Source organism: Primulina huaijiensis, chromosome 18, assembly GCF_012295235.1.
Source record: "Primulina huaijiensis isolate GDHJ02 chromosome 18, ASM1229523v2, whole genome shotgun sequence".
NCBI classification, from domain to species: domain Eukaryota; kingdom Viridiplantae; phylum Streptophyta; class Magnoliopsida; order Lamiales; family Gesneriaceae; genus Primulina; species Primulina huaijiensis.
Window position 1 is genome coordinate 18,306,156 of NC_133323.1, and position 26,430 is coordinate 18,332,585.

Genomic DNA, 26,430 nt, shown 5'->3' on the forward strand with positions numbered 1-26,430 from the left:
AAAAACCATATAATATACATGCATGGGAGGTGAAAGGTTGGGAGACTACTTTTTGTGTTTTCAAGGCATGGCATGCAACTTTTGCTTTCAACTTTTTGCATGTCCAAGACAAGTCTCCCTTCCCCCCATTTAGACACACCTTGGCCGAAAACTACACACATTTCTCTCCAAGTTTTTCTCTCATTTTTCTTCTTCAAGTGTTGAGGAAGAAATATTCTTCTCATTGAAAAATCTTCTTGTTTTTCTAGTGCAAAACAAGAAGGGATTTACCTAGCAAGTGGTGGGCCTAATTTTTGAAGGAGGAGGAAGCTTGTAGATCTTCATCCACTCAAGAGCCAAGTTGTTTACAACTTGGTTGGTGCCATTCATCAACCTCAAGAGGTTGATAAGTATAATCTCTCAAACACCCTATGTATGTCTTGTATGGTGTTTAAATGTATTTGTTGCACAAGGAACATGGTGGCCGAAAATTTTAGCATGTAAAATAAAATTTTTGACTTCCGTTGCCCTTCCGGTCACCGTAACCGATCTCCTTTCATAAACGTTGTGTTTCATCGATAAGGACATGTAGATGCACATTCATATAGATGGGTGATCATTTGATGATTCACCGAACAACCTTCCCTCGTACTATCCAAGTGGTTATCATTTATCGAGTGTAACAGTCCGCGGTTATGGTTGTACATTATTATAGTCCTTAGACAGGGGACAATGTAGGTGTTAGCATGCACTTTAATCCATTTACCGACTCCATTGAGAGGCATCAGGTGGCGATGTTGAGTATAGTTTCGATATACGTAAGAGGAAATAAATTGTATTCGGTGATTCATCGTTTACCTACGGGTGAAGATATCATATGTGGCATGATGACTAATAGTGCAAGGAATATCTGGTCAGAGTAAGACATGTGCATTTTGAAAAAGTGCTTCCTCGGTTGCACATATCATGTCACTATTATTACTCAAAATACATCACATCGTTATCGAAATCATATGTAACTCTCGATGTACCAATGATCGTTGATTCGATCATGATATAAGAGTTGAAGGGATCGTATTGTACGCTACCCATAGGCCATCACTTAAGGTTCTTGCAAGCACTATCAGCGATATCTATAGGATCATGGGCGATGCTACTAGACGCTCTTACCATGATCTGATGGGTGCAATAAAAAATGTGTTCTAACATTTTTTATCAAGGTGTAGATGAATTAGGGTTAGCTCAAATAAGAATAAATATTTTTCTGAATCACATGGAGATGTAAACCCACAACTAGCTGTATCCCTGAACCATTGAGGATCATACAAGTATTAGATTTCGTGTTCCTATTGAGATAGTCAAAGTTCAAAGAGTTGAATTGGACAATTGTAGTTTGATGAAAATCAAACAGAATGCTTATAAAGGAATTTATAAGTTAATTCCATATGATGAAAGAAATGAAAGTTAGCTTAAACGTTAATTGAGTAAAGAGGATGAAACTGCCTGTTTTTGTGAAGAAGTTCACAAAACTGGTTGCTGCAAGAAATGAATCAGTGTAAATTTTGATCTTCGAAATTTTCGATTTCATTACATGAACAAGATTTGTAACATTGATACATCGGCGCCGTCAGATCGTCGATCAGAGTTATGATGAATTCATAATTATTTATTTTGTAATTTAGAATTTTTTAATTAAATAATAGTATTAGAAATAGTGACTATGAATATGTACAAGGTTCTCATAAAAAGTTCTAGAAGAGTCTAGAATTAATTAACTAATAAGTTAATCAATGAAATTAAATAATGATTATTTAATTTTAAATAATATGTCTATGCACATAGTATATGTGTATGTATAGATGTATTAAATATATATATGTATATATATAAATGCTTTACATAGAGATATAAAGACGTGTATATAAATATATCATGCATTATCAAAAGTTGATTAATATATTATATAATTACACGAGAATTTAATTAATGAAAATTAAGAGTCCTAAGAACATTAGGATTAGAAATCCTAGTAACATAAGACCTGTATATTTTAATAAAAATATATGTTATCAAATGTTGATAACAAAACACACATAACACAATACACAAAAACTCTCATCTTCTTCCTCAAAGTTTTGACCAACACAATCATTTAAGAAAATATTTTCGGCTGAGACTTGATCGAGCAAAACTTGCACTTTGGAATCCTTGATAAAAATATGATTTTGTATTCTCGAAAATTAATCGCGAGTGCACGATGTCAAGTTATACTACTCAAAGTTTTGACCAACACAATCATTTAAGAAAATATTTTCGGCTGAGACTTGATCGAGCAAAACTTGCACTTTGGAATCCTTAATAAAAATATGATTTTGTATGCTCGAAAATTAATCGCAAGTGCACGATGTCAAGTAATAGTATAATATACGAGAGTACGAGTATCGTTCCACTGAAGACTGTATTTGACAATTATTATTTCTAGTTATCAAATCTTTAGCAACGAAATTTGAATGGTTGTTTATTACTACTATGCTCAAATAAACATGCAAATAAAAAAGTTCAGGAATTAAATAATGAGATATAGTGTCTACAATGGTTGATTAAAATTCAATGAGAAATGAATTTGTTGAAAATTTCAGTTCACCTACCCCTCGTTCATTAATTAATTCGTTCGATAGTGATTTACGCTTCCGACAGGATTTCCTATTCAATTGAACACACCCTCTCGAGCTATGCCAAATTAATTCTACTCAGTGAAGTAATTAAATATCTTTAATTATTTATCAAGAGTGAATCGCATATCGATCTATGACATCCCCTAGTTTTCGCCCTACTGAACTATGATTATCGGCGCGTATCCAATTTCATATGTCTATGTAAATTGTAGATCCACAGATTATACTACTCGTTCCTATCACAAGCTATTCTCTCGAACTCACTCACAATATAAGATTATTATTAAAGTTAGCTACACTTTAATAATTGTAATGAAAATAGTAGTACAATCAAGAATAAATCAACATCAACATGTGAATTAATCAAATCAAAAATTAGCTACTCGAATGCATAGTGAAACTAAACACAACAATGTTTAAAGAATAAAAGCTAAATTAGAAATACTAGATTTGATGAAAAATGCGAAGAACGATGCCCGGAAATCTTCCAATCTTCAACTCCAAGCAATTTCTCCTTTTCTCCTCTTCCTTGGCTGCTGAATGATGTCTGAAAATCTTCCAAAAACGTCCCATCTAACAGCCTCCTTTCGAAATTTAGGAAAAAGATCGACAACAATTCTTTCCAAAAATCAAACCTGCCCGGGCGGATGGCTTGCGCAGATCTTGTTTTAAATATTCATTCGACGCGCCCGGGCGGACATAAGTTTCCGTCCGGGCGGATGACTCTCGCAAAAAATCTTTTAATCACACCTCATAGGCGCTCGGGCGGACATAAATATGCGCCCGGGCGGATGACTCTCGAATTTCTTCAGTTTATTCACGAATTTCCTGCATTTTCACCCACGAGACACATGAGCAACAATAAAATATAATATAGCCAAAATGTCACAAAATGGATGTAATCTAAACGATATATGCAACACAATGAGTTATCACATAATATGAAAAACACGTAAAATCCACCTATATCAACCCCCAATACTAACCTTGTGCTCGCCCTCGAGCAAAACAGGTGACACGACAAAACGAAACATGACACAAAGTAGTTCGACAGTGAATTCATAGTCATCAATTTGCCTCAGCGAAACTCAATATATTCCCTTGTTGATCAACGTAAAAGCACAACTCCTCGCACTTTCCTTGGTCTAGACATTGTTTCAAATAAAACCTGAACGTGTATGTGTGTGTCGTTAGTCTTAGCATCATAAATGACATAGGGATCCATTCTCAACCATTGTCATATATTTAAATCATCCCGTTAGTGTAAATCTTATCTTCTTTATTCCTATGCACTCAGTAATCACCAGCAACACCCTTTTTTTTTCTTTTTTATTTTGAATGAATTGGAATTACAGTAATAAAAGGACTATGTTAGAATCTTTCATTTCAGATTCAAATCCATGTGTTTTACATTTGTAGCCAGGAACATGATTTCATTCCTTTATTCGTCTACCCAGCACCTTACATCTCCAACTTTTGCCAGGAATAGGATTTCATTCCTTCATTCGGCTCTCCCACACCTTACATCTCCAACTTTCTCTTTTTTCATTATTTTTTTTAAACTCTGTTGAGAAGATACCTCGATTCAAGATAATAAAGTCAAGCTCAATCCACACCTTCAAACATCTCTGTTCCCCACTTTAGTTTTAAATTTTCACCTTCTTATCATGCATGCTTCTAGTTCTAACATTTGTGCAAAGAGAATTGAACGTTTTAAATAAAACTTCATGTCTTTACTACAGTATGTGCTTAAGAAATGCGAGTACACAACAGACAGGGCATGTCTCATCACCTCTTAATCATCATTGGCTAACAACTACTACTTCGAACACTGTCGGCTGACACACACACCAATGCAAAACGACTAAAACTAAATGCCAACAAATAAGACCAACAAAGCACCAAAAATGAACACACAAAACAACACTCATCCACCCCTCCCCCCCAATACTAAAGTCGAGCAGTGTCCCCAATGCAACAGACGATAGAAAAAGAGACAGATAGTGCATAAAAAAAATGGATGCAATATAACCTAAGCATGCAACAGAAACAGAAATAAATAAAATGATCTAAACGAAATGCAAGAAATAAAAGAAAGGACAGAAGTGACTCCCCTCTCAATGATCATCCTCTTCGTGCTCTTCTCGGGGAATGATGCCAGCTTCCGGCTCTGGTGCATCGACATAGTGAAACTGAAACGGCGGCGGGAAAGCTGGCATAGGTGGTGGCATAAGGGTTGGGTCAATACCACTATGGCTCAGGGACAGACGCAGCATGGAATCAGTAGCAGTCTGATATGCTTGACTAACATCCCGCCACTGTAACTGATGGTTAGCGAATGCAGCAAATTCGTCCATCCGATCATGAAGAAGCTGACGTCGAGGTCGCGGGGCCGGTGGTGGGGGTTGTTGTGGCAGTGGATCGAAAGTCAAGCCGTCCCATATAGGGCCGAACTGAGGGAAAGCCTTCCGCACCGCGGTCTTCTGTAGCCAGCTGGCATCATCCAGGGCCTTGGTCGGTGGCAACCACTCATCGTCATCCTGGAAAACCACCCCGGCGCCCGCACACAGCTCGGTGATAATATGGGGAAAGAATAATGCCACATTCGGATAGTGAATGCTAAGCTGGATCTGTGAATAAATGATTTTTCCCACTTTGATTGGCATATGGGTCATTAGTGCATAAAGCAACACTCCCGTCTCCCTTTGTACTTCGCTAGTGTGCTCGACTGGCATCAATCGTGTGGCCAAAAATGCATACCACATCGTAGTCGGGACTAACAAATATTTCTCGGCGAAACAAGTGTACGATCCAGGTGTCTTCCACGGAGACCCCGGATAGCAGATTTTGCGCATCATCAAGTCTAAGTCGGGGTCTGCTGCCCATGCCATATACACCGAATCATCCACAACCGTTGTCTGAAGCACCCTATTAATCTCTACCGAACTAAAATCCACCAGCTTCCCTCTCACAAATGCTTTATTATCGCTCATCTCAGCCGCGTTAGCATAAAATTCCTCGACAACGGCGCCAAAAACTTGATCGAGCAAAACTTGCACTTTGGAATCCTTAATAAAAATATGATTTTGTATGCTCGAAAATTAATCGCAAGTGCACGATGTAAATTAATAATATAATATACGCGAATACGAGTATCGTTCCACTGAAGACTGTATTTGAAAATTATTATTTCTAGTTATCTAATCTTTAGCAACGAAACTTGAATGATTGTTTATTACTACTATGCTCAAATAAACATGCAGATAAAAAGGTTCAGGAATTAAATAATGAGATATAGTGTCTAGAATGGTTGATTAAAATTCAATGAGAAATGAATTTGTTGGGAATTTCAGTTCACCTACCTCTCGTGCATTAATTAATTCGTTCGATAGTGATTTACGCTTCCGACAGGATTTTCTATTCAATTGAACACACATTCTCGAGCTATGTCAAACTAATTCTACTCAGTGAAGTAATTAAATGTCTTTAATTATTTATCAAGAGTGAATCGCATATCGATCTATGAAATCCCCTATTTTTCGCTCTAATGGACTATGACTATCGGCGCGTATCCAATTTCATATGTCTATGTAAATTGTAGATCCACGGATTATGCTACTCGTTTCTATCACAAGCTATTCTCTCGAACTCACTCGCAATATAAGATTATTATTAAAGTTAGCTACATTTTAATAATTGTAATGAAAATAGTAGTAAAATCAAGAATAAATCAACATCAACATGTGAATTAATCAAATCAAAGTTCGGTGTAGGATCCCCTTAAATCCCAACAAATATTGTAATTAGCTACTCGAATTCATAGTTAAACTAAACAATGTTTAAAGGATAAAAACTAAGAAATACTAGATTTGACGAAAAACGCGAAGAACGATGCCCAGAAATCTTCCAATCTTCAACTCCAAGCAATTTCTCCTTTTCTCCACTTCCTTAGCTGCTGAATGATGTCTGAAAATCTTCCAAAAGCGTCCCATCTATCAGCCTCTTTTTGAAATTTAGGAAAAAGATCGGCAACAAATCTTTCCAAAAATAAAACCCGCCCGGGCGGACATGAGTTTCCGCCCAGGCGGATGGCTTGCGCAGATCTTGTTTTAAATATTCATTCGACGCGCCCGAGCGGATGAGGACATAAGTTTCCGGCCGGGCGGATGACTCTCGCAAAAAATCTTTTACTCACACCTTGCAGACGTCCGACGGACATAAATATGCGTCCGAGCGGATGACTCTCGAATTTCTTCAGTTTATTCACGAATTTCCTGCATTTTCACCCACGAGACACAAGAGCAACAATAAAACATAATATAGCCAAAATGTCACAAAATGCACGCAATCTAAATGATATATGCAACACAATGAGCTATCACATAATATGAAAAACACGTAAAATCCACCTATATCAAGACCTTCCATCGTCGTCGCCCCGTTGACACTGCACTGCCTTCAGATTTTTGAAGATCTTCCATCGCCGTCGCACCGTTTCCGGATTTTTGAAATTCGGGCGTTCCAATTTCAACGCAGAAATTGTTTATGATCTATAGTGCGATCCAAACAAGAAACAAAGTCTTTGATCGTAGACTTAATTAGACGATCAGAGGAGGGAGATCTTTTCGAAGGGATATACAAAAAGAACCAACTCCGCTAATCTCAAACTGGTTTGATGTCCAGTGTTAAATACGCAAAGGTAACAATTTTAAACACCATATATATGTTAAATTAATATGATGCCAAATAAAAGTTTCGAATGTCGAAATCAAAAAAAATTTAAAATACCGCTATGTTTTAGGTGCGAGAAAACGGTATTCCAACATTATTGTCCTTAACTAAAAGATTCGAGCTTGACTAGATGAAAGATGGTGCTCGTAGAACAAGAAATTACGTGGAATGGACCAAAGCAGAAACTTATTGAGATTAACCAGAAGATTGTCATTCATCTCGTAAAAAGATCCATCGATGTTATTGGTATATGAAATCAAAGAACATGACTTATTATTCTTCATGAAATTACATCTTCAAGAAAAGGCGTGGTGAATGGAAGCTGTACGACCCCGGAAACTACAAGAAATGCAACTATCCACATCGGTAGGATCCATAGGAACATGGTCATCAGAATTTGCTTTCCTGCAAAGCAGCAATAGATGAATTTCAATGTCAGGATTGGGGTGATTGAAGAGAATTTTCTGATAATTAATGCATTGGAGAGTATAAAAAACTCAAGAATAACGTAATCGATAGATATATTACATGGTGATTGTCTATGAATATCTGCAGATATAAACATCAATCATCAAAGAAATGTAAAATAGAGTTTGTTTCATCAAGAAAACGCTGCCGAATTAGAGAGAGGGTGATGACCTTGGTGTAAGACTAACGCACATTGAATTTCATAAGAAACTTAAAGTTAAAATGAACTTGCGTTCCAACTAAAGTTATAGTTCAAGCAACTCAACTGCAAGATTTCGCACACATCACACGAATCTAACCGATGATTTTGCCCACATTACACATGTCTAGCCGATTTTCTCTACAAATTAGTTATACAAATTACCAATGATTTCGACTTAAAAGCTCGAGAGACATTTAGGGGAATAAATCCTTTAGAGGAGTCATTGCATCACTATAAAACAATATAAATTCAAGCCCTCCAAATGAAGATGGATCAGCCCAAACCATTAAAGCCATCTAAATGAAAAATCCACACAAATTCCATTTTCGAGAACAAGTATTACACATCCCAATTCAGATATAATCAAAAGTAACACCTCAAAAACAAATCAATCCAACACCAAACTGTTGGATAAGTGGTGAATAGTGAATGAAAGAAAGTGGGAGTTGTCCTACGTTGGAAAATAAGCCAAGTATAGTCTTCCGTATTAGCTCCAAGTTTGAGCTAAGGGTTTGGACCCCAAGGGGTACCAGAAGTTTTTGGAAGGAAGAAGACGTTGATAGGCGGGCTCTCGATGAAACACAAGCGAGCGGCCGATCGGCTCGGTGAGATCTCTTGACCGTATTAATTTTAGGCAAAATTTATTTGAAAATAATTTTTATTTTGAAACAAAGATTGCACTCATTCGGAAACTTTGTATCCCTTAATCAATCACTCGTGTTTGGACCAAACAGTGCGTCCTTTAGCCTTCACAACAGCCAGGCTACGTTCGGATCAAACAGTGCGTCATTTGGCCTTTCACAGAAAGTTGCGTTCGTATCCAGAGGTTGTGCTCCTTCAATGCAACTGCTGAATAGGCTACAAATAATCTCTTCATCTGCATTGCTCATACTTTTTTCGCATCTTTGCTGCATTGCTGCATTTCCCTTCTCATTCATTGTATACTTGAAAGTTCTGCATATTTCATTCCTTGTTATCAAGAGTTGTTGTGCTGCATTCTCTTGATTGGAAGTCGTCGTATTTTAGAGACGATTGTCGTCAACGTAGAACATTGTTATACGGGATATTTTGTCTCGCGGAAAAGAGATTTTCCTTGTATCGACTAATACTATTCGCTGGGCACCGAAGATAGAAAAGCTACTAACACAAACATCCAAATTTCAGTATTTCATAATTAGTAAGAATAAAATAAAAATTACCAGCAGAGCGAGAAGTCCTCTCAGTTTGATCAACAAGCCATTCTCCAGTCTCCCTCAGCTTCTTCTCCGCGGACCCTTCGCTCTTCCCAACAGTGTTCCCCAACAGATTATCGAACAAACGACTCTTCCCATCTGATTCACTGCAACATTCCACAAAACAAACTCATAAAAACACAAAAACACTAAACTTGAGGGAAAACAAAAAAAGGGTTTTCGTTATCCTTGCCCGTCGCTGTCTCGAAAAATCCCAGAACCAATTGCGCGCTCAATTTCAAGTATAGAAGAACGATTCCTCCTCTTCAGCTTCTTCCTATCTTGCTGCAGTTGTTCACGGTTTTCGAGTTGGATTTTTTGTGGGCTTGAGTTTTTTGTCGTCGAAATCGTGTGGAAATTGATATTTTGATGCGAATTTAGCGATGGGGTTGTGTTTTCGGGTGAAGCTGAAGCTATAATCCGACATTTGTGGATGGAGGAACAGCAGAGGATAGCCATTGCTCTTAACGGCAACTCATGCAAATGAACATATATATTTGACTATGGTTGAAATATCTTTTCTTTTTCTTTTTTTTTCCTTTTTCGATCAATTTTTATTTATTTTCAATATATTTTGATTTTTTTAGACCACCAATATCCTTTGATTTTTGTCAATCCAACTTATTTTTCTGGGAGTAGGTATCTTGTGAGACGATCTCACGAATCTTTATCTGTGAGACAGGTCAACCCTATCGATATTCATAATAAAAAGTAATATTTTTAGCATAAAAAGTAATACTTTTTCACGGATGAACCAAATAAGAGATCCGTCTCACAAATTACGACAGAACGTCTCACACAAATTTTTGCTTTTTTTAATCTCATCTTTGTTTCAGAAACATAACTTTTATTTTAAATTTTAAAACCCAAAACTAACCATATTTACAAATCCACTTCAAGTTAAAAATATCTCAAATCCAAGTTTAAAATAAGGTATCCAATTTGTAAATTAACTGTGACGAAACTTCTTCCCAGCTCAAAATTTTATTTTTCTAATGGCCTTCTTACATGTTATGTTTATGTATATCCACGATTTGTTTTACTTTCGTTGTACTTATTTTTCATGTTTTTTTAGTTGAATAAACTAATATATAAAGAATTTAGAATTTATACTAAAGTGAAGAAATATTGTCAGTGTTTTTAGGGAACGGATTAGGCGTGTGCAAAAATCGACCTGAGACGAATATAACAAAAATTTGAATGTTTGAATTTGGCTCAAATTAGTTCTATTCGAGTTCGAGCTCGATTTGAAGTTTGAAAATTTTGGCTTGGTTCGAATTAAAACTCGAGTTCGAGTTCGACTCGAAAGATTCGAACATTTTTTTCGAAATATTCGAACTATTGTTCGAAAATAAGTAATCAAAATACTCGAAATTTATTTATTTAATATATAATTATATTATATTAATAAAATATTAAGATTCGCGAACTATCGAACAAAATAATTTGACTTCGAGTTTGGCTTGAAAAAAGTTCGAACATGTTCGAATTCGACTCGAATCGCACGGTAGGGGATGCTCTGGGAGTTCATTTTACTCCACATCCCACTATCTAACATTTTCTTTTTTTAAAAAAAAAAAATTGGCCTTTTTTTAATATATATACTAACTATTTTATTTTCCAGGTTTTTTGGTTTTTTGTTTCTCTCTATTTTTTTTAGTCTTTTCCCCTTCTGTTGTGAGAGCAAAATATTTTTGGTAAAAACTTGTGTGAGACGGTCTCACGGGTCGTATTTATTAAACGGATATCTTATTTGGATAATCAATGAAAAATTATTACTTTTTATGCTAAGAGTATTACTTTTTATTGTGAATATCGGTAAAGTTGACCCGTCTCACAGATACAGATTCGTGAGACCGTCACATAAGAGACCTACTCAACATTTTTTATGTTTCATTTTTACTCCTTTTCCTTCCCCCTCTTTTTATATGTTCAACTCATCCATTTTTATATTTTTTTTTTCTTACATTCAATTTTTTTTTAAAAAAAAACATAAAATAGGGAAGAGGAATACTCAAATATATAAGCTTCAATTTTCTTGATTCTTTACATGTTCAATTTTCTTCAGATTGATACCTAGTTTTTAGAGTGTTTCTTTTTAATTCCAAGCACGCAAAATAATTTATGTTAAATAAAAAATAAATTAATATTTAAAATATTTTTAAATTGAAAAAATAAATATGAAAGATTAGTTATAAGATTGACTTTATGGTGTTGGTGCATAATTACATAGTATAGTATATAATTATAACGAGATAAAATGATACAATAAAAATTGGTAAGATATAGTTAAAAAAATGAAAAGATAAAAAAGAGGAAACAAATATTATTTAAAAAGAAAACTGGAAGAATTAGAATATAAAGTTATGCACATCCTTACTGTGTTCCTGTGTTTTTATAATTAGTTACAATCATTTATAAAATAAGGCTATTTTAGTCAAATTATTTTGTAAATTAAAATTAGTTAGAACGAATTGATATAATATCATGACACCAAAACGCGGCCATCACCCTCTCAATCGTTATAATATTTGCCTGATTGTTACTACTCTAATTTTTAGATTATTAAATTATATTCATATTGAGTAAGTCTCTTGTGAGACGATCTTACGAATCTTTATATGTGAGACGGATCAACCCTATCGATATTCACAGTAAAAAGTAATACTTTTAGTATAAAAAGTAATATTTTTCATGGATGACCCAAATAAGAGATTTGATCCACGAAATTGATCCGTGAGACCATCTCACAAGAGTTTTTGTGATTCATATTTGCAAAATTGTATTATTTCTATGCTAGTATTATAAAATTGCTTATACTCGTAAATCCACTTCAAATTAAATTTATCTTCGCCACATAAAATTGATCACGCGTCTGATTTTTTTAATAAAAAAATTATGTCATCCTACTAAATACAACATACAGTAAAGTGCCAAATTTATCCTACATGAGTGTGCCATCAACTAAAGGAAAGGGTGTGGATGTGTATACATAAAAATGGTTCCGAAAATTTCTAATACATCTATGTGATCCTCATTTAGAAACTAAAGCAATCCTCGACGAACATGACTTTGTTTTAACGTACTATGTAGGCAAATTTCTAAGCAGACGAAGGGCGCGCGTCCACTGCGGCCCTTGAGAAAGCACGATTTTCTTCAAGATTGGAACAGCCCCGGCTGCTACAATCACAGCATGGTTCTCGCTATCCATTCCTAAACTATAAAGAATTTCTAAGCTCGCCTCTTTAGCTCGGTCACTACCAATTTCCATCAACTTCACCAATGCAAAAATCCCGCCTTCCGAAGCAACAGCCCGGGAAGAATCCATCAACCCTTCTGATATTATCCTGTTGAGCTCTAAAACAGCAGCTTGTTGGACTTCAGGGAAGGATGAGCTTTGGATCTGTTGTATCAATCTTGGGATCGTCTCGTAAAGAGTTACTTCCGTACTTATCGAGTTCTCAAATCCTGAGTAACGCCCTGACAATGAGCTGAGTTTAACAAGGGATGCGGCGACCCTGTCTTTATAATGGAGAGGGGTGTCGGAAACAAGGATAGTGCGAAGAAGCCCCGTGAAATGGGGATAATTTACGGTTTGGCGAAAGTGGCCGTGGTCTAGTAATCGAGTGAGTAATCGGGATGCTGCAGATACTGCTTGGCCAGCTTCTTCAAGTTCCAGGGAGCGTAGTTCGAGCTGTTTGCCCTGGGCGTCGTCTTCCGTCTCTGTGGATCGGTTTATACAGGTTAGTATAAACACGATAGAAAGGAAAATAAAGAGGACTTTCTCATCATTTATGGAGTTCTCTACTTCTCAAGCCAATGGCTCAATTGTAAAAGCAAAGTTCATAACAAATCAAAATCCTGAAATTTCAAGAAAATTTTGGCATTTCACTTGATGCTCGCAAAATTGGGGAATCGTTGGGGAGGTGAAAGGTCTAAAGTAGCAGGTAACTGTGGTAAAAGCTATTGTAAAATCTAGGGATTTCCACAATACCACAATCTTTGACTGATAATAACGAAGAAGAAATCTTTTAAACTATAAAGTTCCCCGCATGTTACCGAGTGTGTTACAAAATGTCGGATGATGCCTTGAGCTCCATTTCCCAACCCTTATAGTCAATATATTGACTCAAAAATAGAAATAACTGTTCGACTCATTTTGAATTTCACGCATACTTCAATCATAATGTATTAACAAAGGGAAAATAGATGTTTTCTTCCTTGAAAAATCTTGCAGTTTTCGCTCCCCCAAAATTTTCCATGATTACTCAGATTATTTTGGTATAATCACACGTCTTATAATACTTTCATGCCTCTCATAGCAGTCAATTTTCTTTCATACCTGTCAAAGATTTTTGTCGAAAAACTGCTTCTAGACCAGATTCAATGTCTGCTAAGATGAGCTTTTCCACACAAGGTTTGATCATGGTAATAAACTCGATGATTGACGAAGCTTTTCTCTGCAAATCTGGATTTGATGTCTTCATTATATCCACTAGGGAAGTAAAGACAGTGGAATCAACAAGCTCGTTTAAATCAACGGTCTGCCCACTGTCAAAGAACTAATCTGCATCATGAAATGGCATCTAAAATGCAATCTCATATTACATCAGTAACATAACACCGCATTTTGGGATGATTATTATACCATATAAAGTTCTGAACATGATACTTTCCTTAATAATCTACGTGGATGTCTAGTATACAAGAAAAACAACTCAAACGTTGGAAGTCATCCTTTACACTTTCAATGCAACAACTCGATACACGACATATTATGACAAAAGTTGAAGTAGTTTATAAATTAATTATGCAGCTAAATGTACCTTAAGTCATTTATGATAATTTTTTTCTTTCTCATGCCTAAAATTAGCACAATCTTATAAAGAGGACAATGAGGCAAAAAGCCAGAACATTTTAACCCAAAATTTCCAATGTCTGTTCCCATATTAACTCAAGAAAATACAAACCTAGGGGACGATTTTGATGACACCGTGTCATTCCCCTCATCTGATATTGGATTCCCAGTCACATCCCATCCATCTTTTGAATTATCGACTGTTCCATTGAAAACCTGAAACATCGATATTCAAAGAAAAGTTCAATGAGAGCAGAAGCTGCTGAGTTCCCTGAAAAGCACTGGTCAAAGTAGCTACATACCTTCAATGTTATACCTTTGTTGGGGTCCAAAATCCGAGTAAGAATGCTCAGAATCTACAGTTGAACACAACAATATCTCATATTTCGGTAAAACAGATTAAACTGTGTTCAATATAGGAAAAGAAATCAATTTAATCACCGTTGCAATTAAGCTCTGAGATGTCTCTAACTTAGAATGCTTCAGCAAATTTATTAGAGGATGCAAAACGCCTTCTGCTTCAATTTTCTGGCATACATTAGTGCTGGATTGTAATGCATACACAAAGTTATATCAGCCAATTCCCAGTGGATAAAGTGCATCAACAGATTAATAGAAGTTAGAACTGTGACTCATAGAAAAAGTTGGTCTAAAACGGACTCTTTCGCATTAAAAGAAATAGAAAAAGTATGCAAAGAGAAGTTCATTTCACGAAAACAGAATACTAGGACTTTTGCCTTCTGAAAGTATAAAAACGCAATAAAGTCATGAAGCAGTTGGGCAAATGAGAGATGACAAATTTTTTAAGAATATTAGAAACAAATTTCTGGACCTTTTTCTGTTTCTGGACTAATTATGTTTATGTTTCTCCAGTAATAAGTTCATCCAAACAGGATAGTTTAGTTATTAGTTGTGTATGGAGAAACAGAAACAAATATAGAGATACACCTGATTTTAAGCCTCCCAGACAAGACCAATATAGTCAGCACTCAGCACGCAGTTTGATTACTTGATATATGAAAACATGAAAAAGAACATGAATTTTACCTGATGGACATCTTGTCCAAGGCTTGAAGTATGGCCAATCTAATAGTGTCACTTGAATGATTAATTAACTGAACAAGAAACTTGGGAGCACCAGCTTCCATAAATGAAATCCGCATATGTTCATTGAAGGATGCATCGGCAATGGACCTTGCAGCTCTAGCAATAGCTGATTCATCTTCAAGTCCAAGAATTAAAACCAATCGAGCGACACCATCTATCCATGGCAAGAGCGTAAACCTCTCATTTGAATTGCAATGGTTGTCAGATTTATTATCAAATTCCATTTCTATTGCACCTATACGGGCAAGAAACTGCTGTTGTGTCCGTCCCACCAAAGCGTTAATCTTTGCCTCATCTAAATCGATATTTTTTTCCTGAACATTTAATCCGAGCAGTAGTTCTGAAGCACCATATTTAGAAGGACCTTTTGATGTCTGTTCAATCTTGGTACCATCGGGTAAATAAGGCCATGAGTACAAGGCTGGTCTGAAAGACTTGTAGGCAGCTGTCCCAATCAAAGGGACCAACACTATACCCTCCTCCATAACAAGTATCCTATTATACTCATCTTTAGCAAATTCCAACAAAGCATTTCTCGCTACCTTTCTGATGACTTTAGATTCTTCAAGCTCAAACTTCAAGAACTTTGCCTGCATAGTGCATATAAATAAGTTCTTAAAATTATTAATTCAGATTAAATAATTATCAATATCACAAGGGGAAGAGCACATCAATTTTAGTTGATGCTGTCATTCTCTAGTGACAAAACACTACTTAGACCAAGATTTTGATTCCATTTTCATGTTATAGTAAGTATACCAACAAGAGAAAAATGTAACAGGAAACAAACATGCAGAGGTTTACTGTGACCCGGGGGTACGTGATTCTGTAACACCAATCTGAAACCATAATCACCAAAACCAAAAAATCTGAAAGTTCACTTCAGTTTCAAACCAAAATGGCAAAATCTGGTTCAAAACTTATAATCAATAGATCAAAATGAAACTGAACCATATTCCACTGTTGAGGGCTTAACCCGAACATGTCTCTTCAGGTCAAAACTTAAGCAGTTTCTTTAGACGAGAGTGTGTGTGTATTGATGTCATCAAGAAAAAAGAACTACGTTATTATGACTTCTATAATTGATATTTGTAACCTTATTTATAAAATATGCTGATTTTTTTCTCATTATATCAAAGTAAATGTAATAAATTTCTCTGATAATAAAAAAATTTGGCCCAAAAAGATAGAAGGATGATATAGTGACTTTGAAACATAAGGGTATTTTATTCTTGGTTGAATCAAATGATGTCGTATGGCCAGTATACCATGCAAAAAGGAAAAAAACAGAGAGTTGGGCCAAACTCTTTCTTTATTATCTAACCAACCTTTTCTTCAGTTCTCAAGATAGAATATTTTTTAAGGTGTCAATCATGACATTAGCAGAAAAACCCCACAGAAAATTTCAAATATCAAGGGAGTAATCCTCACCAGTTTAGGTATAACACCAGCTTCAATCATTATTTCATGCTCTGAATGGCTCAATGCCAAGTTAGCCAAAACTCCACCAGCAGCCTCGTTAACTTTCAAATCTTCTTCCTCCAAGAACTTGACAAGTAGAGGCAGGATCTCGGAGCTGGTAATTCTCGCTCTAACCTTCTCATCTACAGACAAGTTCCACAAAGTACATATACTTTGCTCCTTCACCTGCAGGCAAAAAAAAAAGAACAAACAAGAGATCAATCCTGATCATTAACCACAATGCCAAATATAGTGAAAGATATTCTTCTTTACCTCAGAAGACAAGGGACATCGTCTCAATAGGCCAGTCATCTCTTCTACTGCAGCACTCTCAGCAACTAAATCTCGATAGACATTAATTGCAGATATAACCCGTAAAAGACCAGCAGCTGCTTCACACGCGGAATCAGAGTCTGATTTTAGAAGGTTAACTATGAGATTTACAGTGCCACTAAATCTCATAATGTTGTCAACATACTCCTTGCCACCAAGTGAGTACTTCCACAGTGTCACAACAGCCTGTGCTCTATCTTGAGGATCATTATCCAAACCTAGCATCCGGACAAACATTGCGATATAACCGTCATTCCAGCTGGATGAGCTGTCCTTTGAATTATCAACATCCTGAAATCATAAGATGATAAGAAATGTCATCCATTGCATAAAAAGGAACCCCACTTCAGCATTATGATCAATCCAATTTAAAGAAGTCTGTTACCAAATAAAATGTAACCAAATACATGCAAACAAACAAACATACTTAGCAAATAACTTTGAACCTAAAAAAACAAGATGTTTAACAAATGGCTGCATTTAGCCACAACATCCCCTATATGTGTTAGATCTAAAACCAACTCAGAAACTAAGACTGAATATGAAATCTGTACTTTGAACATCATATCCAAAGTTAAACATGTTTTACATTTTATTTATTATGTTCTATGACTCTATAACATGAAAAAATATAGTATAATATGACTTGATGATCAAATGTGAACACATGTACTAAAATCTTCATGAAAACTGATAAGAGTGGAAAAAGAGATGAATGAGGGAAGAAAGAAAAATTTCCAGTATATTTAATAAAGCGGACGATATTGTTCAAGAAAGTGTTAATAAGCACGATCCATACAATCACGAAATTAACGCTCTTTAGTTTCATTAAGGCCAGTTAGCTTTTGGAATAAGCATTAGAAACTGACTACTTCAATATAGGCAGACAACCCATCACTCTAAAACGGAAGCCTTTTGTTAAACTTTTGGCAGGTTTAATCATTTGTTAAAAACAGAACCCTAAGAGCATATCCAGTTATGTGGTTCACCCCACGACTATAGAAGCAATAAATGACACCACAAGCCATCAGCTATAGCTCCAGCACATGTTAAGAAGAGGCTACCACAGTTCAAAGCAGTCTCCTAGTTCTATAGCAACCAAAAGTTTGAAGAAAGTGATGGCTAGAATAGAATCCAAGAAACTCAGGCAAATGATAGACTGAAGAGGTCACCAAAAAAGTCTCGATTGAGCAGCAAAATGATCTTTTACTGCCACAAAGTCTCTATCATGGCAAGAAAATAAAAATAAATTCCCTTAGGTCACTTTTTGATGACCGCATTTAATTTTGTAAGAGGATTTAAAATCAAAGAATTTGAAAATCTATTTATCTGAATTTGTGGTTATGTCATTTCTAATTCTTTCAAATATATACAAAAATAAGTAGGAGGAAAAAGCATTGAAATATTTTGCTATTTTTTTCTGCCTAAACATAAGCAATGTAATTGAAAAGTAGTATTTGAAACCAGCTGATCCAAACGTAGCCTTAGGGTGCGTGGTTGAATTGAAGTTTTCGAAATGAATTGGTTCCAAATTCATTCAACATTCGCCATATTTGTTTGGATGATTTTGAATTACGTGAATTTGAAATTTTGGCCCATCCATTTCAAACTTGTTAGGAATCAACATAAATGATTTAAAATTCTCACAAAATGGAGTTACTGCAGATTACTGATTATCCATCAATTTCTTCCCCCATATCATAATCATTCCATCCAAATGCAACAATAGACTGCGACCAAATGGATATACGTGGTTTCGAGGAGCATATATAAAATCAAAATATTTAAATGTTCATTTATTGAAATGACATGTACTTCAATGGCCATTTCAAATTCTTTCAAAGCGCCTAAAAAAACTTGCTAGGTAATGGCGTAAATCGAACCAACAAAATTTTTAGCTCCAATATACACAATGTTGAGAACTCCAAATCCACTAATTTCACATCCATCCATCCCTATTCACCCTTAAAACATTTCAGGAAAGACATTGGATAACTTAAGTCAGCATCAATCAAAGTTCTATGAAACCGATGAAATGCATCCCCTACAATCACTAACGCAAAATTCATAATTCGAAAAACAAGAAAGCCAACTATCCAAAACACCATTAGTATCACCATAATCGAATTCATACATGGAAGTTACAAATGCCCAAATACCTCTATTTTACACGAGTACTAACACATACAAGCTACATAACAAGAAAGACGAAGACCATAGTGAATTTTCACTAAGGAAATAACTTACAGAAGCAAATGGCTGTTCTTTGGCAGCAAAAATTTCAACTCCATCGCCATCACTGCAAGCTCTTGTCAACACAGAAAATCTACGGACGCCAAAGGGGTTAGCGAATTTGTGAGGAAGACAATGGTTTCTTGAAGTAAGGATAGTATTCGTGGATTTTTTAGCTGAAAAAACTTCGACCCGGGAATCAAAATGCAAGAATTTCTGCTGTCGAAGAAAATTGGGTGACTTGAATTTGAGATGGGACGGTATTATTAACGCCATATTATGGTTACAAATTTCTGTAGAATTACAAATATGGATTGAAAATTGAGGGTTCTAATAATCTTGATGGTGTTTTTGGAGAAGCAGTCCAATTTATTTTTCCTTAAAATTAATTTAATTTATATTCATATCATAATTCTTTATAAAAATTATGGGATACACAAAAAATAACTCGAAATTATCATATTTAAATAATTCATATCATAATTATACAGATCAATAAAAAAATTTAAATTGTAATTTGAAATAATAAAATTTTATAAAAAAACCAAAAATCATAATTTCATCCTTTTATCTTTATTAACGTGTTTTGTTATGATGTGAGAACTCACCGTCGCTATTTTTGGTGTTTATTGGATAAACTCTTAAAATAACACAATGACTTACAAATAATGTTCGTCGAGTAAACTACACTGGACAAATCGTGTGTGACAAACTCATCAAAAAAGATGTTGGTAGGAAGAATCAAATTCATCATCATTATCTAATCGTTCACTAACTCAACTAACTCGAACACCACTTATAAACAAATAGATTAATTTTATAAATTTTTCATAATACCATAGATATTTTAGAGAATGTATCGATCCAAATAATTTCAATTATCTTTTTATATACTAGATCATTTATCTTACCTTTAAATAAATATTTCTTCATTGTAAAACATTTCCATTTTCTCCTCAAAATATTGATTTATATTATGTCATTATTTATACTATCTATATCATGAATAGTCCCAACATATTTATTTTGTCTAATTGCGTTTTTATGGATAATTATTTTTTTGGGAGTTTAAGTCTCCAGTTTTATATTACTATGAACATAAAATTTATTGTTTGGATCATATATGACTTTTTAAAATATAATAATGTAATTATCTTAAATATATTTATAGTTTTTATAAGGAAAAAAGTATATATTTGTCCTTATGAGATTTTGATATCACACATTATCAAATTTCAGTCTTAGTTCGCTATATTTGTTATATTTGTAATTTTAGTCCTTTTTTGACGTAACATTAATGACACATATGCGAATCCTATGTGGTTCCGCGTATTTTGATGTAAGTATCACATCAATACTTCTGATAAAAAAATGAGAAAATAGTTTTTTAGCTGCTAACTTATTCAATTTTGAGATATGCTTATCAAGTTTTCAAAGTTTGGTTTTGATACACTAACTTTTAACTTTCAGCTATTTTGGTCAATTGTTAATATGAAATCAGAAATGTTGGCGCGACATTAGAAAATGCTAACATGACATCGAAAAATGCTGACGTGACATTGAAAATTGTTGACTTCTCAGATGTCACATCATTAACTGGACCAAAATAGCTGAAAATTAAAAGTCAGTATACCAAGACTAAAATTTTAAAACTTAATGGACCAACACCCAAAATTGAACAATTTAATGAATTAAAAATTCATTTTTCTTATGAAAATGAATAAAATTATCAAAACTAAAAGATATAGGAATAATACTAAAATTGGACAATATAGACCAAAATCGCAAAAGAATAAATATAAGGCTAATTGTCCTAAAATCCCTAACACCATTTTAAAATTTGCTCACAGTCCCTAGTTGAGAATATATATTTTCTCACTATCTGACAAAACTCATGTATATGTTATAATTTCCTGATTTACATCAAATTACCTAATTTACCTCATTTATAATTGAAACCAACTTTTACCCTTTTTATTTTTTAAACATCCATCCTCCAAAAGAAATCCCATATTTCGGACAAACATCACATACTTTAACCCTAAAACATTGAAGACGTTGTGCAGAAGAAATCCGTCGAAATGCTGAATTTTAAAAGTCGAACAAAAAACCAGTGAAGGCGAGTTGAAAGTGTGTTTCAAGCTTTATGATTTTTTCCTTAAATTACATCTTTATGAGTGATTTTGCTTTATTTGTTTCAATTTAATGATTCCTTAATATTGCGGTTGTTATTGTGTGATTTTCTGTAAATTCCTTACATTTTGTGAATTTTATTGATTTCATTTCCAATATTTAGGATTTAATATTATTATTGATTTTGTGTGTCATGTATTTCAATCATGAGTTGATTATCTGGAATATATATAGATTTCTTGATTAATTCAATTTTATCCTCAAATTTTACAGTTTATTTCTTTCATAAAAAAGTTAACTTTTTTAAAATTGTCTGGAAATTTTTTAAAATATTGAAATATGCATATCAATTAAATTTTTATGTTTTTATATATTAGGTGCAAAATGGAAGCTGTAAATGGGTCTTGCAACCTTTCGTTTTGGATAGGTGTAAGTGCAAGAAGTAGTTGTTTGTGATTTCAATTTTCAGTGGTTGTAGTATGATGGATATATTTGTTAGGCTTGAAAAGAAATGTGCAGAGATTACTCCCGAATCTATGATTTTGCAATGCGTAGCTCCACAGCACAACATCTACCGATCTACATGACTTTGAACGAAGATGATGATGTCCTAAATATGATTAATCTTTATATGTGTATGAAGCTCACCGTGATTGAATTGAGAGCAGAGAGTAAAATCAAACATTTCAGCCGCCTAAATTTTGGGAGGTAAAATATATTATATTTCTCTCTATATTTTGTTTTGATTATTTTTTATTTTATGTCTAGTAAGCTTGAAATTGTGCGATTTTCTAAGATATCGTGGTTATATAATTTGTGCTCTAGTATTATAATATAAATACATTTTCCTAGCAGATGATTGCTTCATAATATATAGTTGAACTCATATTTAGCAGAAGTTCACATGATATGAATTGATAATATAATATTATTTACATTCAATATTTTGCATTTTGTATGTTAAATAATTATTTGGGTATCTTGCACTTAACAAGTTTATATCAAATTGGTGGTTGATGAGGAAAACAGATAATCAAATAGTGATAATGAAGTCGATCAGGCCTCATTGTGTAATACACTAGATGCTTGGATTAATTGCATCTGTGGCGTAGGTCAATCATTCAAGGATGCTGCTGAATTTAGACGATGTGTTAAAAATTATGTTGTTGCTACAAGACGTTCATTTTCGTATAGAAAGAATGATAACGAAAAAGACAATGCTACTTGTACTGAAAAGAGTTGTGGATGGAGAATTTATGCTTCTAAATATAAAGCAAACAATATATATGCAATTCGAAAATGCAAGTTATAACAAACACGTGGTGAGAATAATTTATGTAGCAGAGGACATCCTATAGCAGATGCAACATGGATAACTAATGTGGTGAAATACAAATTGATAGGAGAGCCCTCTTATCGTCATTGTACAATTCAAAAAGACTTGCCAAGAGATTATGCAGTAGAGTTAAACTATCGTAATGTGAGGAAGGGCAAGGAGTTAGCGATGCATGATATTAATGACACAGATAAAGGATGCTACGATAGACTAAGATGGTATTGTTGTGTTGTTCGAGAAACAAATCCTAGAAGTGTTGCTGAGTGTGAGATTGATATCATAATTAATAAATTTAAACGACTCCTCATTTGTTTCCAAGTATGTGCAGTTGATTTTGTTATTGGTTGTAGACCGTTGATTTTTTTTTTTTGATGAGACTCATATAAAGAATAAGTATAAAGATTGTATCCTACTTGTTGTGTCGAAGGATGTCAATGATGATCTTTTCACAAATGCTTATTCTATAGTGGATGCGGAGAATGATATTAATTGGGAATGATTTTGTTTTCATTTTATAAGTGTTTTGCTTTCATATCAAAGCATTCCATTCAATGAACATATTTTTTCTCTGACAGACATCTTGAGATTATCAAGGCAGTTAAGTTACTATTTACGAGTAGTCACCATGCATATTGTTTGAAACATTTAATTGATAATTTTTTGAAGTATGTAACTAGTCAATTATTTACTTTTATCTAGACCGATTTTTTTTATTTATATATAAATATATGTTTTTAATTTTTTATTTTTTTTTATCATTTTAGATGTTGCGAAGTATCCAAAACATAATAAAAAAACATTGGAGCATATCAGCTTTCTTGAATATCGAAAACATAATAAAAAAAACATTGGTCTTCGATATTCAAGAAAGCTGCATATGCTCCATCTTTGCAGGAGTATGAACAACACATAAGCAATATCCTAGAGTCCATGCCAGTTGCTAGGGATTTTATTGTAAATTCTGAGCCACAAAGTTAGGCAAATGCATTGTTTCTTGGTGATATATGGGGTGTTATAAATTATAACATAACCGAGTGTTGGAATAATTGGGTTAAATCAGTTCGATATCTCCCTATTGTGTGTATGGTGGACCATATACGAGTGCAAATCATGAACATGATGCATCGTTGACGTGAATCAACATCGGCGATGGTTAAAGAATTAAGTCCAAAAAAGGAAAAATCTGTTGCTAACATATATGTGGAATCCCGAAAGTTGAGAGTGCACCGGTCTTGTAATTGGAGGTTTGAAGTAGTTGATGGTTAAAAATCATTTGCTATTGATTTAATATGCATGACTTGTTCAGGTAGATATTGGCAAATCAATAAGCTTCCGTGCAAGCATGTTTGCGCCATATTGAGTCGAAGTCGATGTCGTTTTATGGTTTTTGTGACAAGTATTTCAAAATTGAAATGAACCGCCAAGCATACAAAGGAATTGTTAACCACATCCCAACTTTTGACATTACTGAGTCTTATCTTGATGATAGAAATGTAATAAATGCTCCTGATGTGAGAAGTCAGCCAGGCCATACGAAGACTAAAAGAATACCATCGCAAGTCGAATAATGTGTGTCAAAGTGTAGTCGTTGTCATATGAGAGGCCACAACACACATAGCTGCAAAGAAGCTATAAACTAGTTGTGATTGTTTCACGAAAATGGTGTTTCAATGTTTTAATTATCACTAAATTATTGCAGTTAGTTTCTTTTAATATTACTCTATTATTGTTTATGACCGACCCTTGAAATATTTTCAATACTTCAACAGGAAAAAGAGAGTGCTAGAAGGGGAATCAAGCATGGTCGTATATGTGGGAATGCATACACGGTCGAGTGAAAGCATTGGTGGTTAACACATTATGTGATTATTTTGTTTTTGAAAATGTTGTGAAAGACTTGGTTTGCCATCATGTCATGTTGTAGTATTTTCTGATGCAATGTATTCTTATATGTTCTTTGGAAAAGAACTTGGCTTGTGGTTATTGATAGAGGTCGTATTTACGTATTTTAGTGCATCATGTGAGTCTTAGTTTGCATCATTTTGGTTGCATGAAGTATGCATTTTGTCCATTTCATCTTATATTATTTCATATGATCACCACTCACTGAGTTGTATGAATGTGCAGGAGAACAATGGAAAAGAAGAAAATTCAACCGGAACTGAAGCTTAGGACAGAGCACTTCATGCTGGGGCGGTATTTCTCGACCGCCCCAGTGCATGCAGAAGCCAAGGAAGAAGTTTGACCATAAGACCTCGCATTAGGGCGGTATTTCTCGACCGACCCAACGCGAGAGCCTGAAGAATTACGAATTTTAACAGAAGACCTCGTGCTAGGGCGGTAATTCTCGACCGCCCCAGCGCAAGATGCATGAGAAACACCCAATTTTACAGAAGACCTCGCTCTAGGGCCAGAATTCTCGACCGCTCCAGCGCGAGTAAATAAGAAAATTTCTCTATTTGACTTGTTTCCAACTTGGAAAGTGGGAGGCTGCACAAAAGAACCTTAGGGGACGAAAAGCTGACACTTTTCAGCAGCCACAAAGTTTGGGAGAGGAGAAAAAGGCTTGGAGTGAAGAAATTCAAGATTTCCGAGCACCGTTCCTCTCGTTGTCTACATGTCTAGTATGTCTAGCTTAAAACTTCTTGTTTAAACATTGTTTTACTTATTTAATCATGAATTCTAGTAGCTAATTTTCATATTTGTTGGGATTTAAGGGGATCCTACCCCGAAATCGTGTTTGGTTAATTTATTTCTCGACTTTTGATTGATTATTGATTGTGCTATTATTTTCATTGTATTATTAAAGCGCATCTAACTTTAATAACGATCTCATATTGCGAGTGAGTTCGAGAGAATAGCTTGTGAAAGGAACGAGTGGCATACTAGATTTACAATTTTCATAGAGATATGAAGTTGGATACACGTCGATAGTCATAGTCCATTAGGTCGAAAGCTATGGGATTTCATAAAACGACATGCAATTCACCTTTGATAAATAATTAAAGAGATTTAATTACTTCACTGAGTTGAATTAGTTTGGCATAGCTTGAAAGAGCATGTTCAAATCTTTAGGAAATCCTATCGAAGGCGTGGATCATTGTCGAACGAATTAAGTAAATGAACGAGGGGTAGATGAACCGAGATTCACAGCAAATTCATTCCTTATTGAATCTTTGATTGATTATTTTAGTTTGTTAAAGTCATCATTTAATCATGAAAATATTTAATAATTGTTTATTTAATCATTTAGTAGTAAGTAATCATTCAAATCATAGTTGCTAAAAGTTTAATAATTGAAAATAATAATTGTGAAATACAGTCTCTGGAAGAACGATACTCGTACTTCTGTACACTAAATTATTACTTGACATCATGCACTTGCGATTATATCGAGCTTAAATTTTATTGATTTTTACCAAGGATTTTACGGTGCAAGTTTTGCTCGATCAGTTATTGTTTATGTTAACTTTGTATCGTGGACAATTTATTGTTGTGTTTGTGGACGATATTGAAAACTTCAATATGTTTTTCTGTTTAGTGCTATTTGTTTTTGGAAAGTTTGATGTTTTATATGTTTACTTTTTTAAGTTTGGATTAAATGGTGTTTCTAATGATTCATATAAATTTCAAACACAAATTTGAGCACAAAAATTTCTTTATTGGGTCTATTATGTGTAAAT

The 26,430-nt window shown here is 34.4% G+C and overlaps 2 protein-coding genes and 1 long non-coding RNA gene across 3 annotated transcripts; 1 reads left to right on the forward strand and 2 right to left on the reverse strand.

The window, feature by feature from the left end:
- Positions 1–7,549: 7,549 nt before the first annotated feature.
- On the reverse strand, positions 7,550–9,771 carry LOC140964024 (probable NAD(P)H dehydrogenase subunit CRR3, chloroplastic). The gene is made up of 3 exons (XM_073423508.1): positions 9,481–9,771; positions 9,255–9,394; positions 7,550–7,790 (listed from the first exon to the last, which is right to left on the reverse strand). The coding sequence occupies exons 1-3, from the start codon at positions 9,744–9,746 to the stop codon at positions 7,666–7,668; spliced, it is 531 nt and encodes a 176-aa protein (XP_073279609.1). The 5' UTR covers positions 9,747–9,771; the 3' UTR covers positions 7,550–7,665.
- A 2,412-nt stretch (positions 9,772–12,183) lies between these two features.
- LOC140964486 (uncharacterized) lies at positions 12,184–19,633 on the reverse strand. Its single transcript, XM_073424323.1, has 9 exons — positions 19,294–19,633; positions 16,987–17,337; positions 16,684–16,899; positions 15,193–15,842; positions 14,587–14,689; positions 14,448–14,501; positions 14,258–14,361; positions 13,630–13,838; positions 12,184–13,010 (listed from the first exon to the last, which is right to left on the reverse strand). Exons 1-9 carry the CDS (start codon positions 19,552–19,554, stop codon positions 12,373–12,375), a joined length of 2,586 nt encoding a protein of 861 aa, XP_073280424.1. The 5' UTR covers positions 19,555–19,633; the 3' UTR covers positions 12,184–12,372.
- A 2,185-nt stretch (positions 19,634–21,818) lies between these two features.
- Positions 21,819–24,602, forward strand: LOC140964277 (uncharacterized). The gene is made up of 3 exons (XR_012172853.1): positions 21,819–21,840; positions 22,055–22,119; positions 24,517–24,602. It is a non-coding gene; the product is annotated as an uncharacterized lncRNA (long non-coding RNA).
- The last annotated feature ends 1,828 nt before the right edge of the window (positions 24,603–26,430 follow it).

What these genes read in the sequence shown, in the direction of transcription:
- LOC140964024 (XM_073423508.1), bottom strand. Translation starts at nt 9,746, where the DNA reads ATGGCTATCCTCTGCTGTTCCTCCATCCACAAATGTCGGATTATAGCT. An exon ending in ATTTTTCGAGACAGCGACGG is followed by an intron (nt 9,395 to 9,480) that starts GCAAGGATAACG and finishes GGAATGTTGCAG; the next exon opens with TGAATCAGATGGGAAGAGTC. An exon ending in GAGGACTTCTCGCTCTGCTG is followed by an intron (nt 7,791 to 9,254) that starts GTAATTTTTATT and finishes GCTGCTTTGCAG; the next exon opens with GAAAGCAAATTCTGATGACC.
- LOC140964486 (XM_073424323.1), bottom strand. Translation starts at nt 19,554, where the DNA reads ATGGCGTTAATAATACCGTCCCATCTCAAATTCAAGTCACCCAATTTT. An exon ending in GATGTCCCTTGTCTTCTGAG is followed by an intron (nt 16,900 to 16,986) that starts GTAAAGAAGAAT and finishes TTTTGCCTGCAG; the next exon opens with GTGAAGGAGCAAAGTATATG. An exon ending in ACAAAGGTATAACATTGAAG is followed by an intron (nt 14,362 to 14,447) that starts GTATGTAGCTAC and finishes TCGATGTTTCAG; the next exon opens with GTTTTCAATGGAACAGTCGA.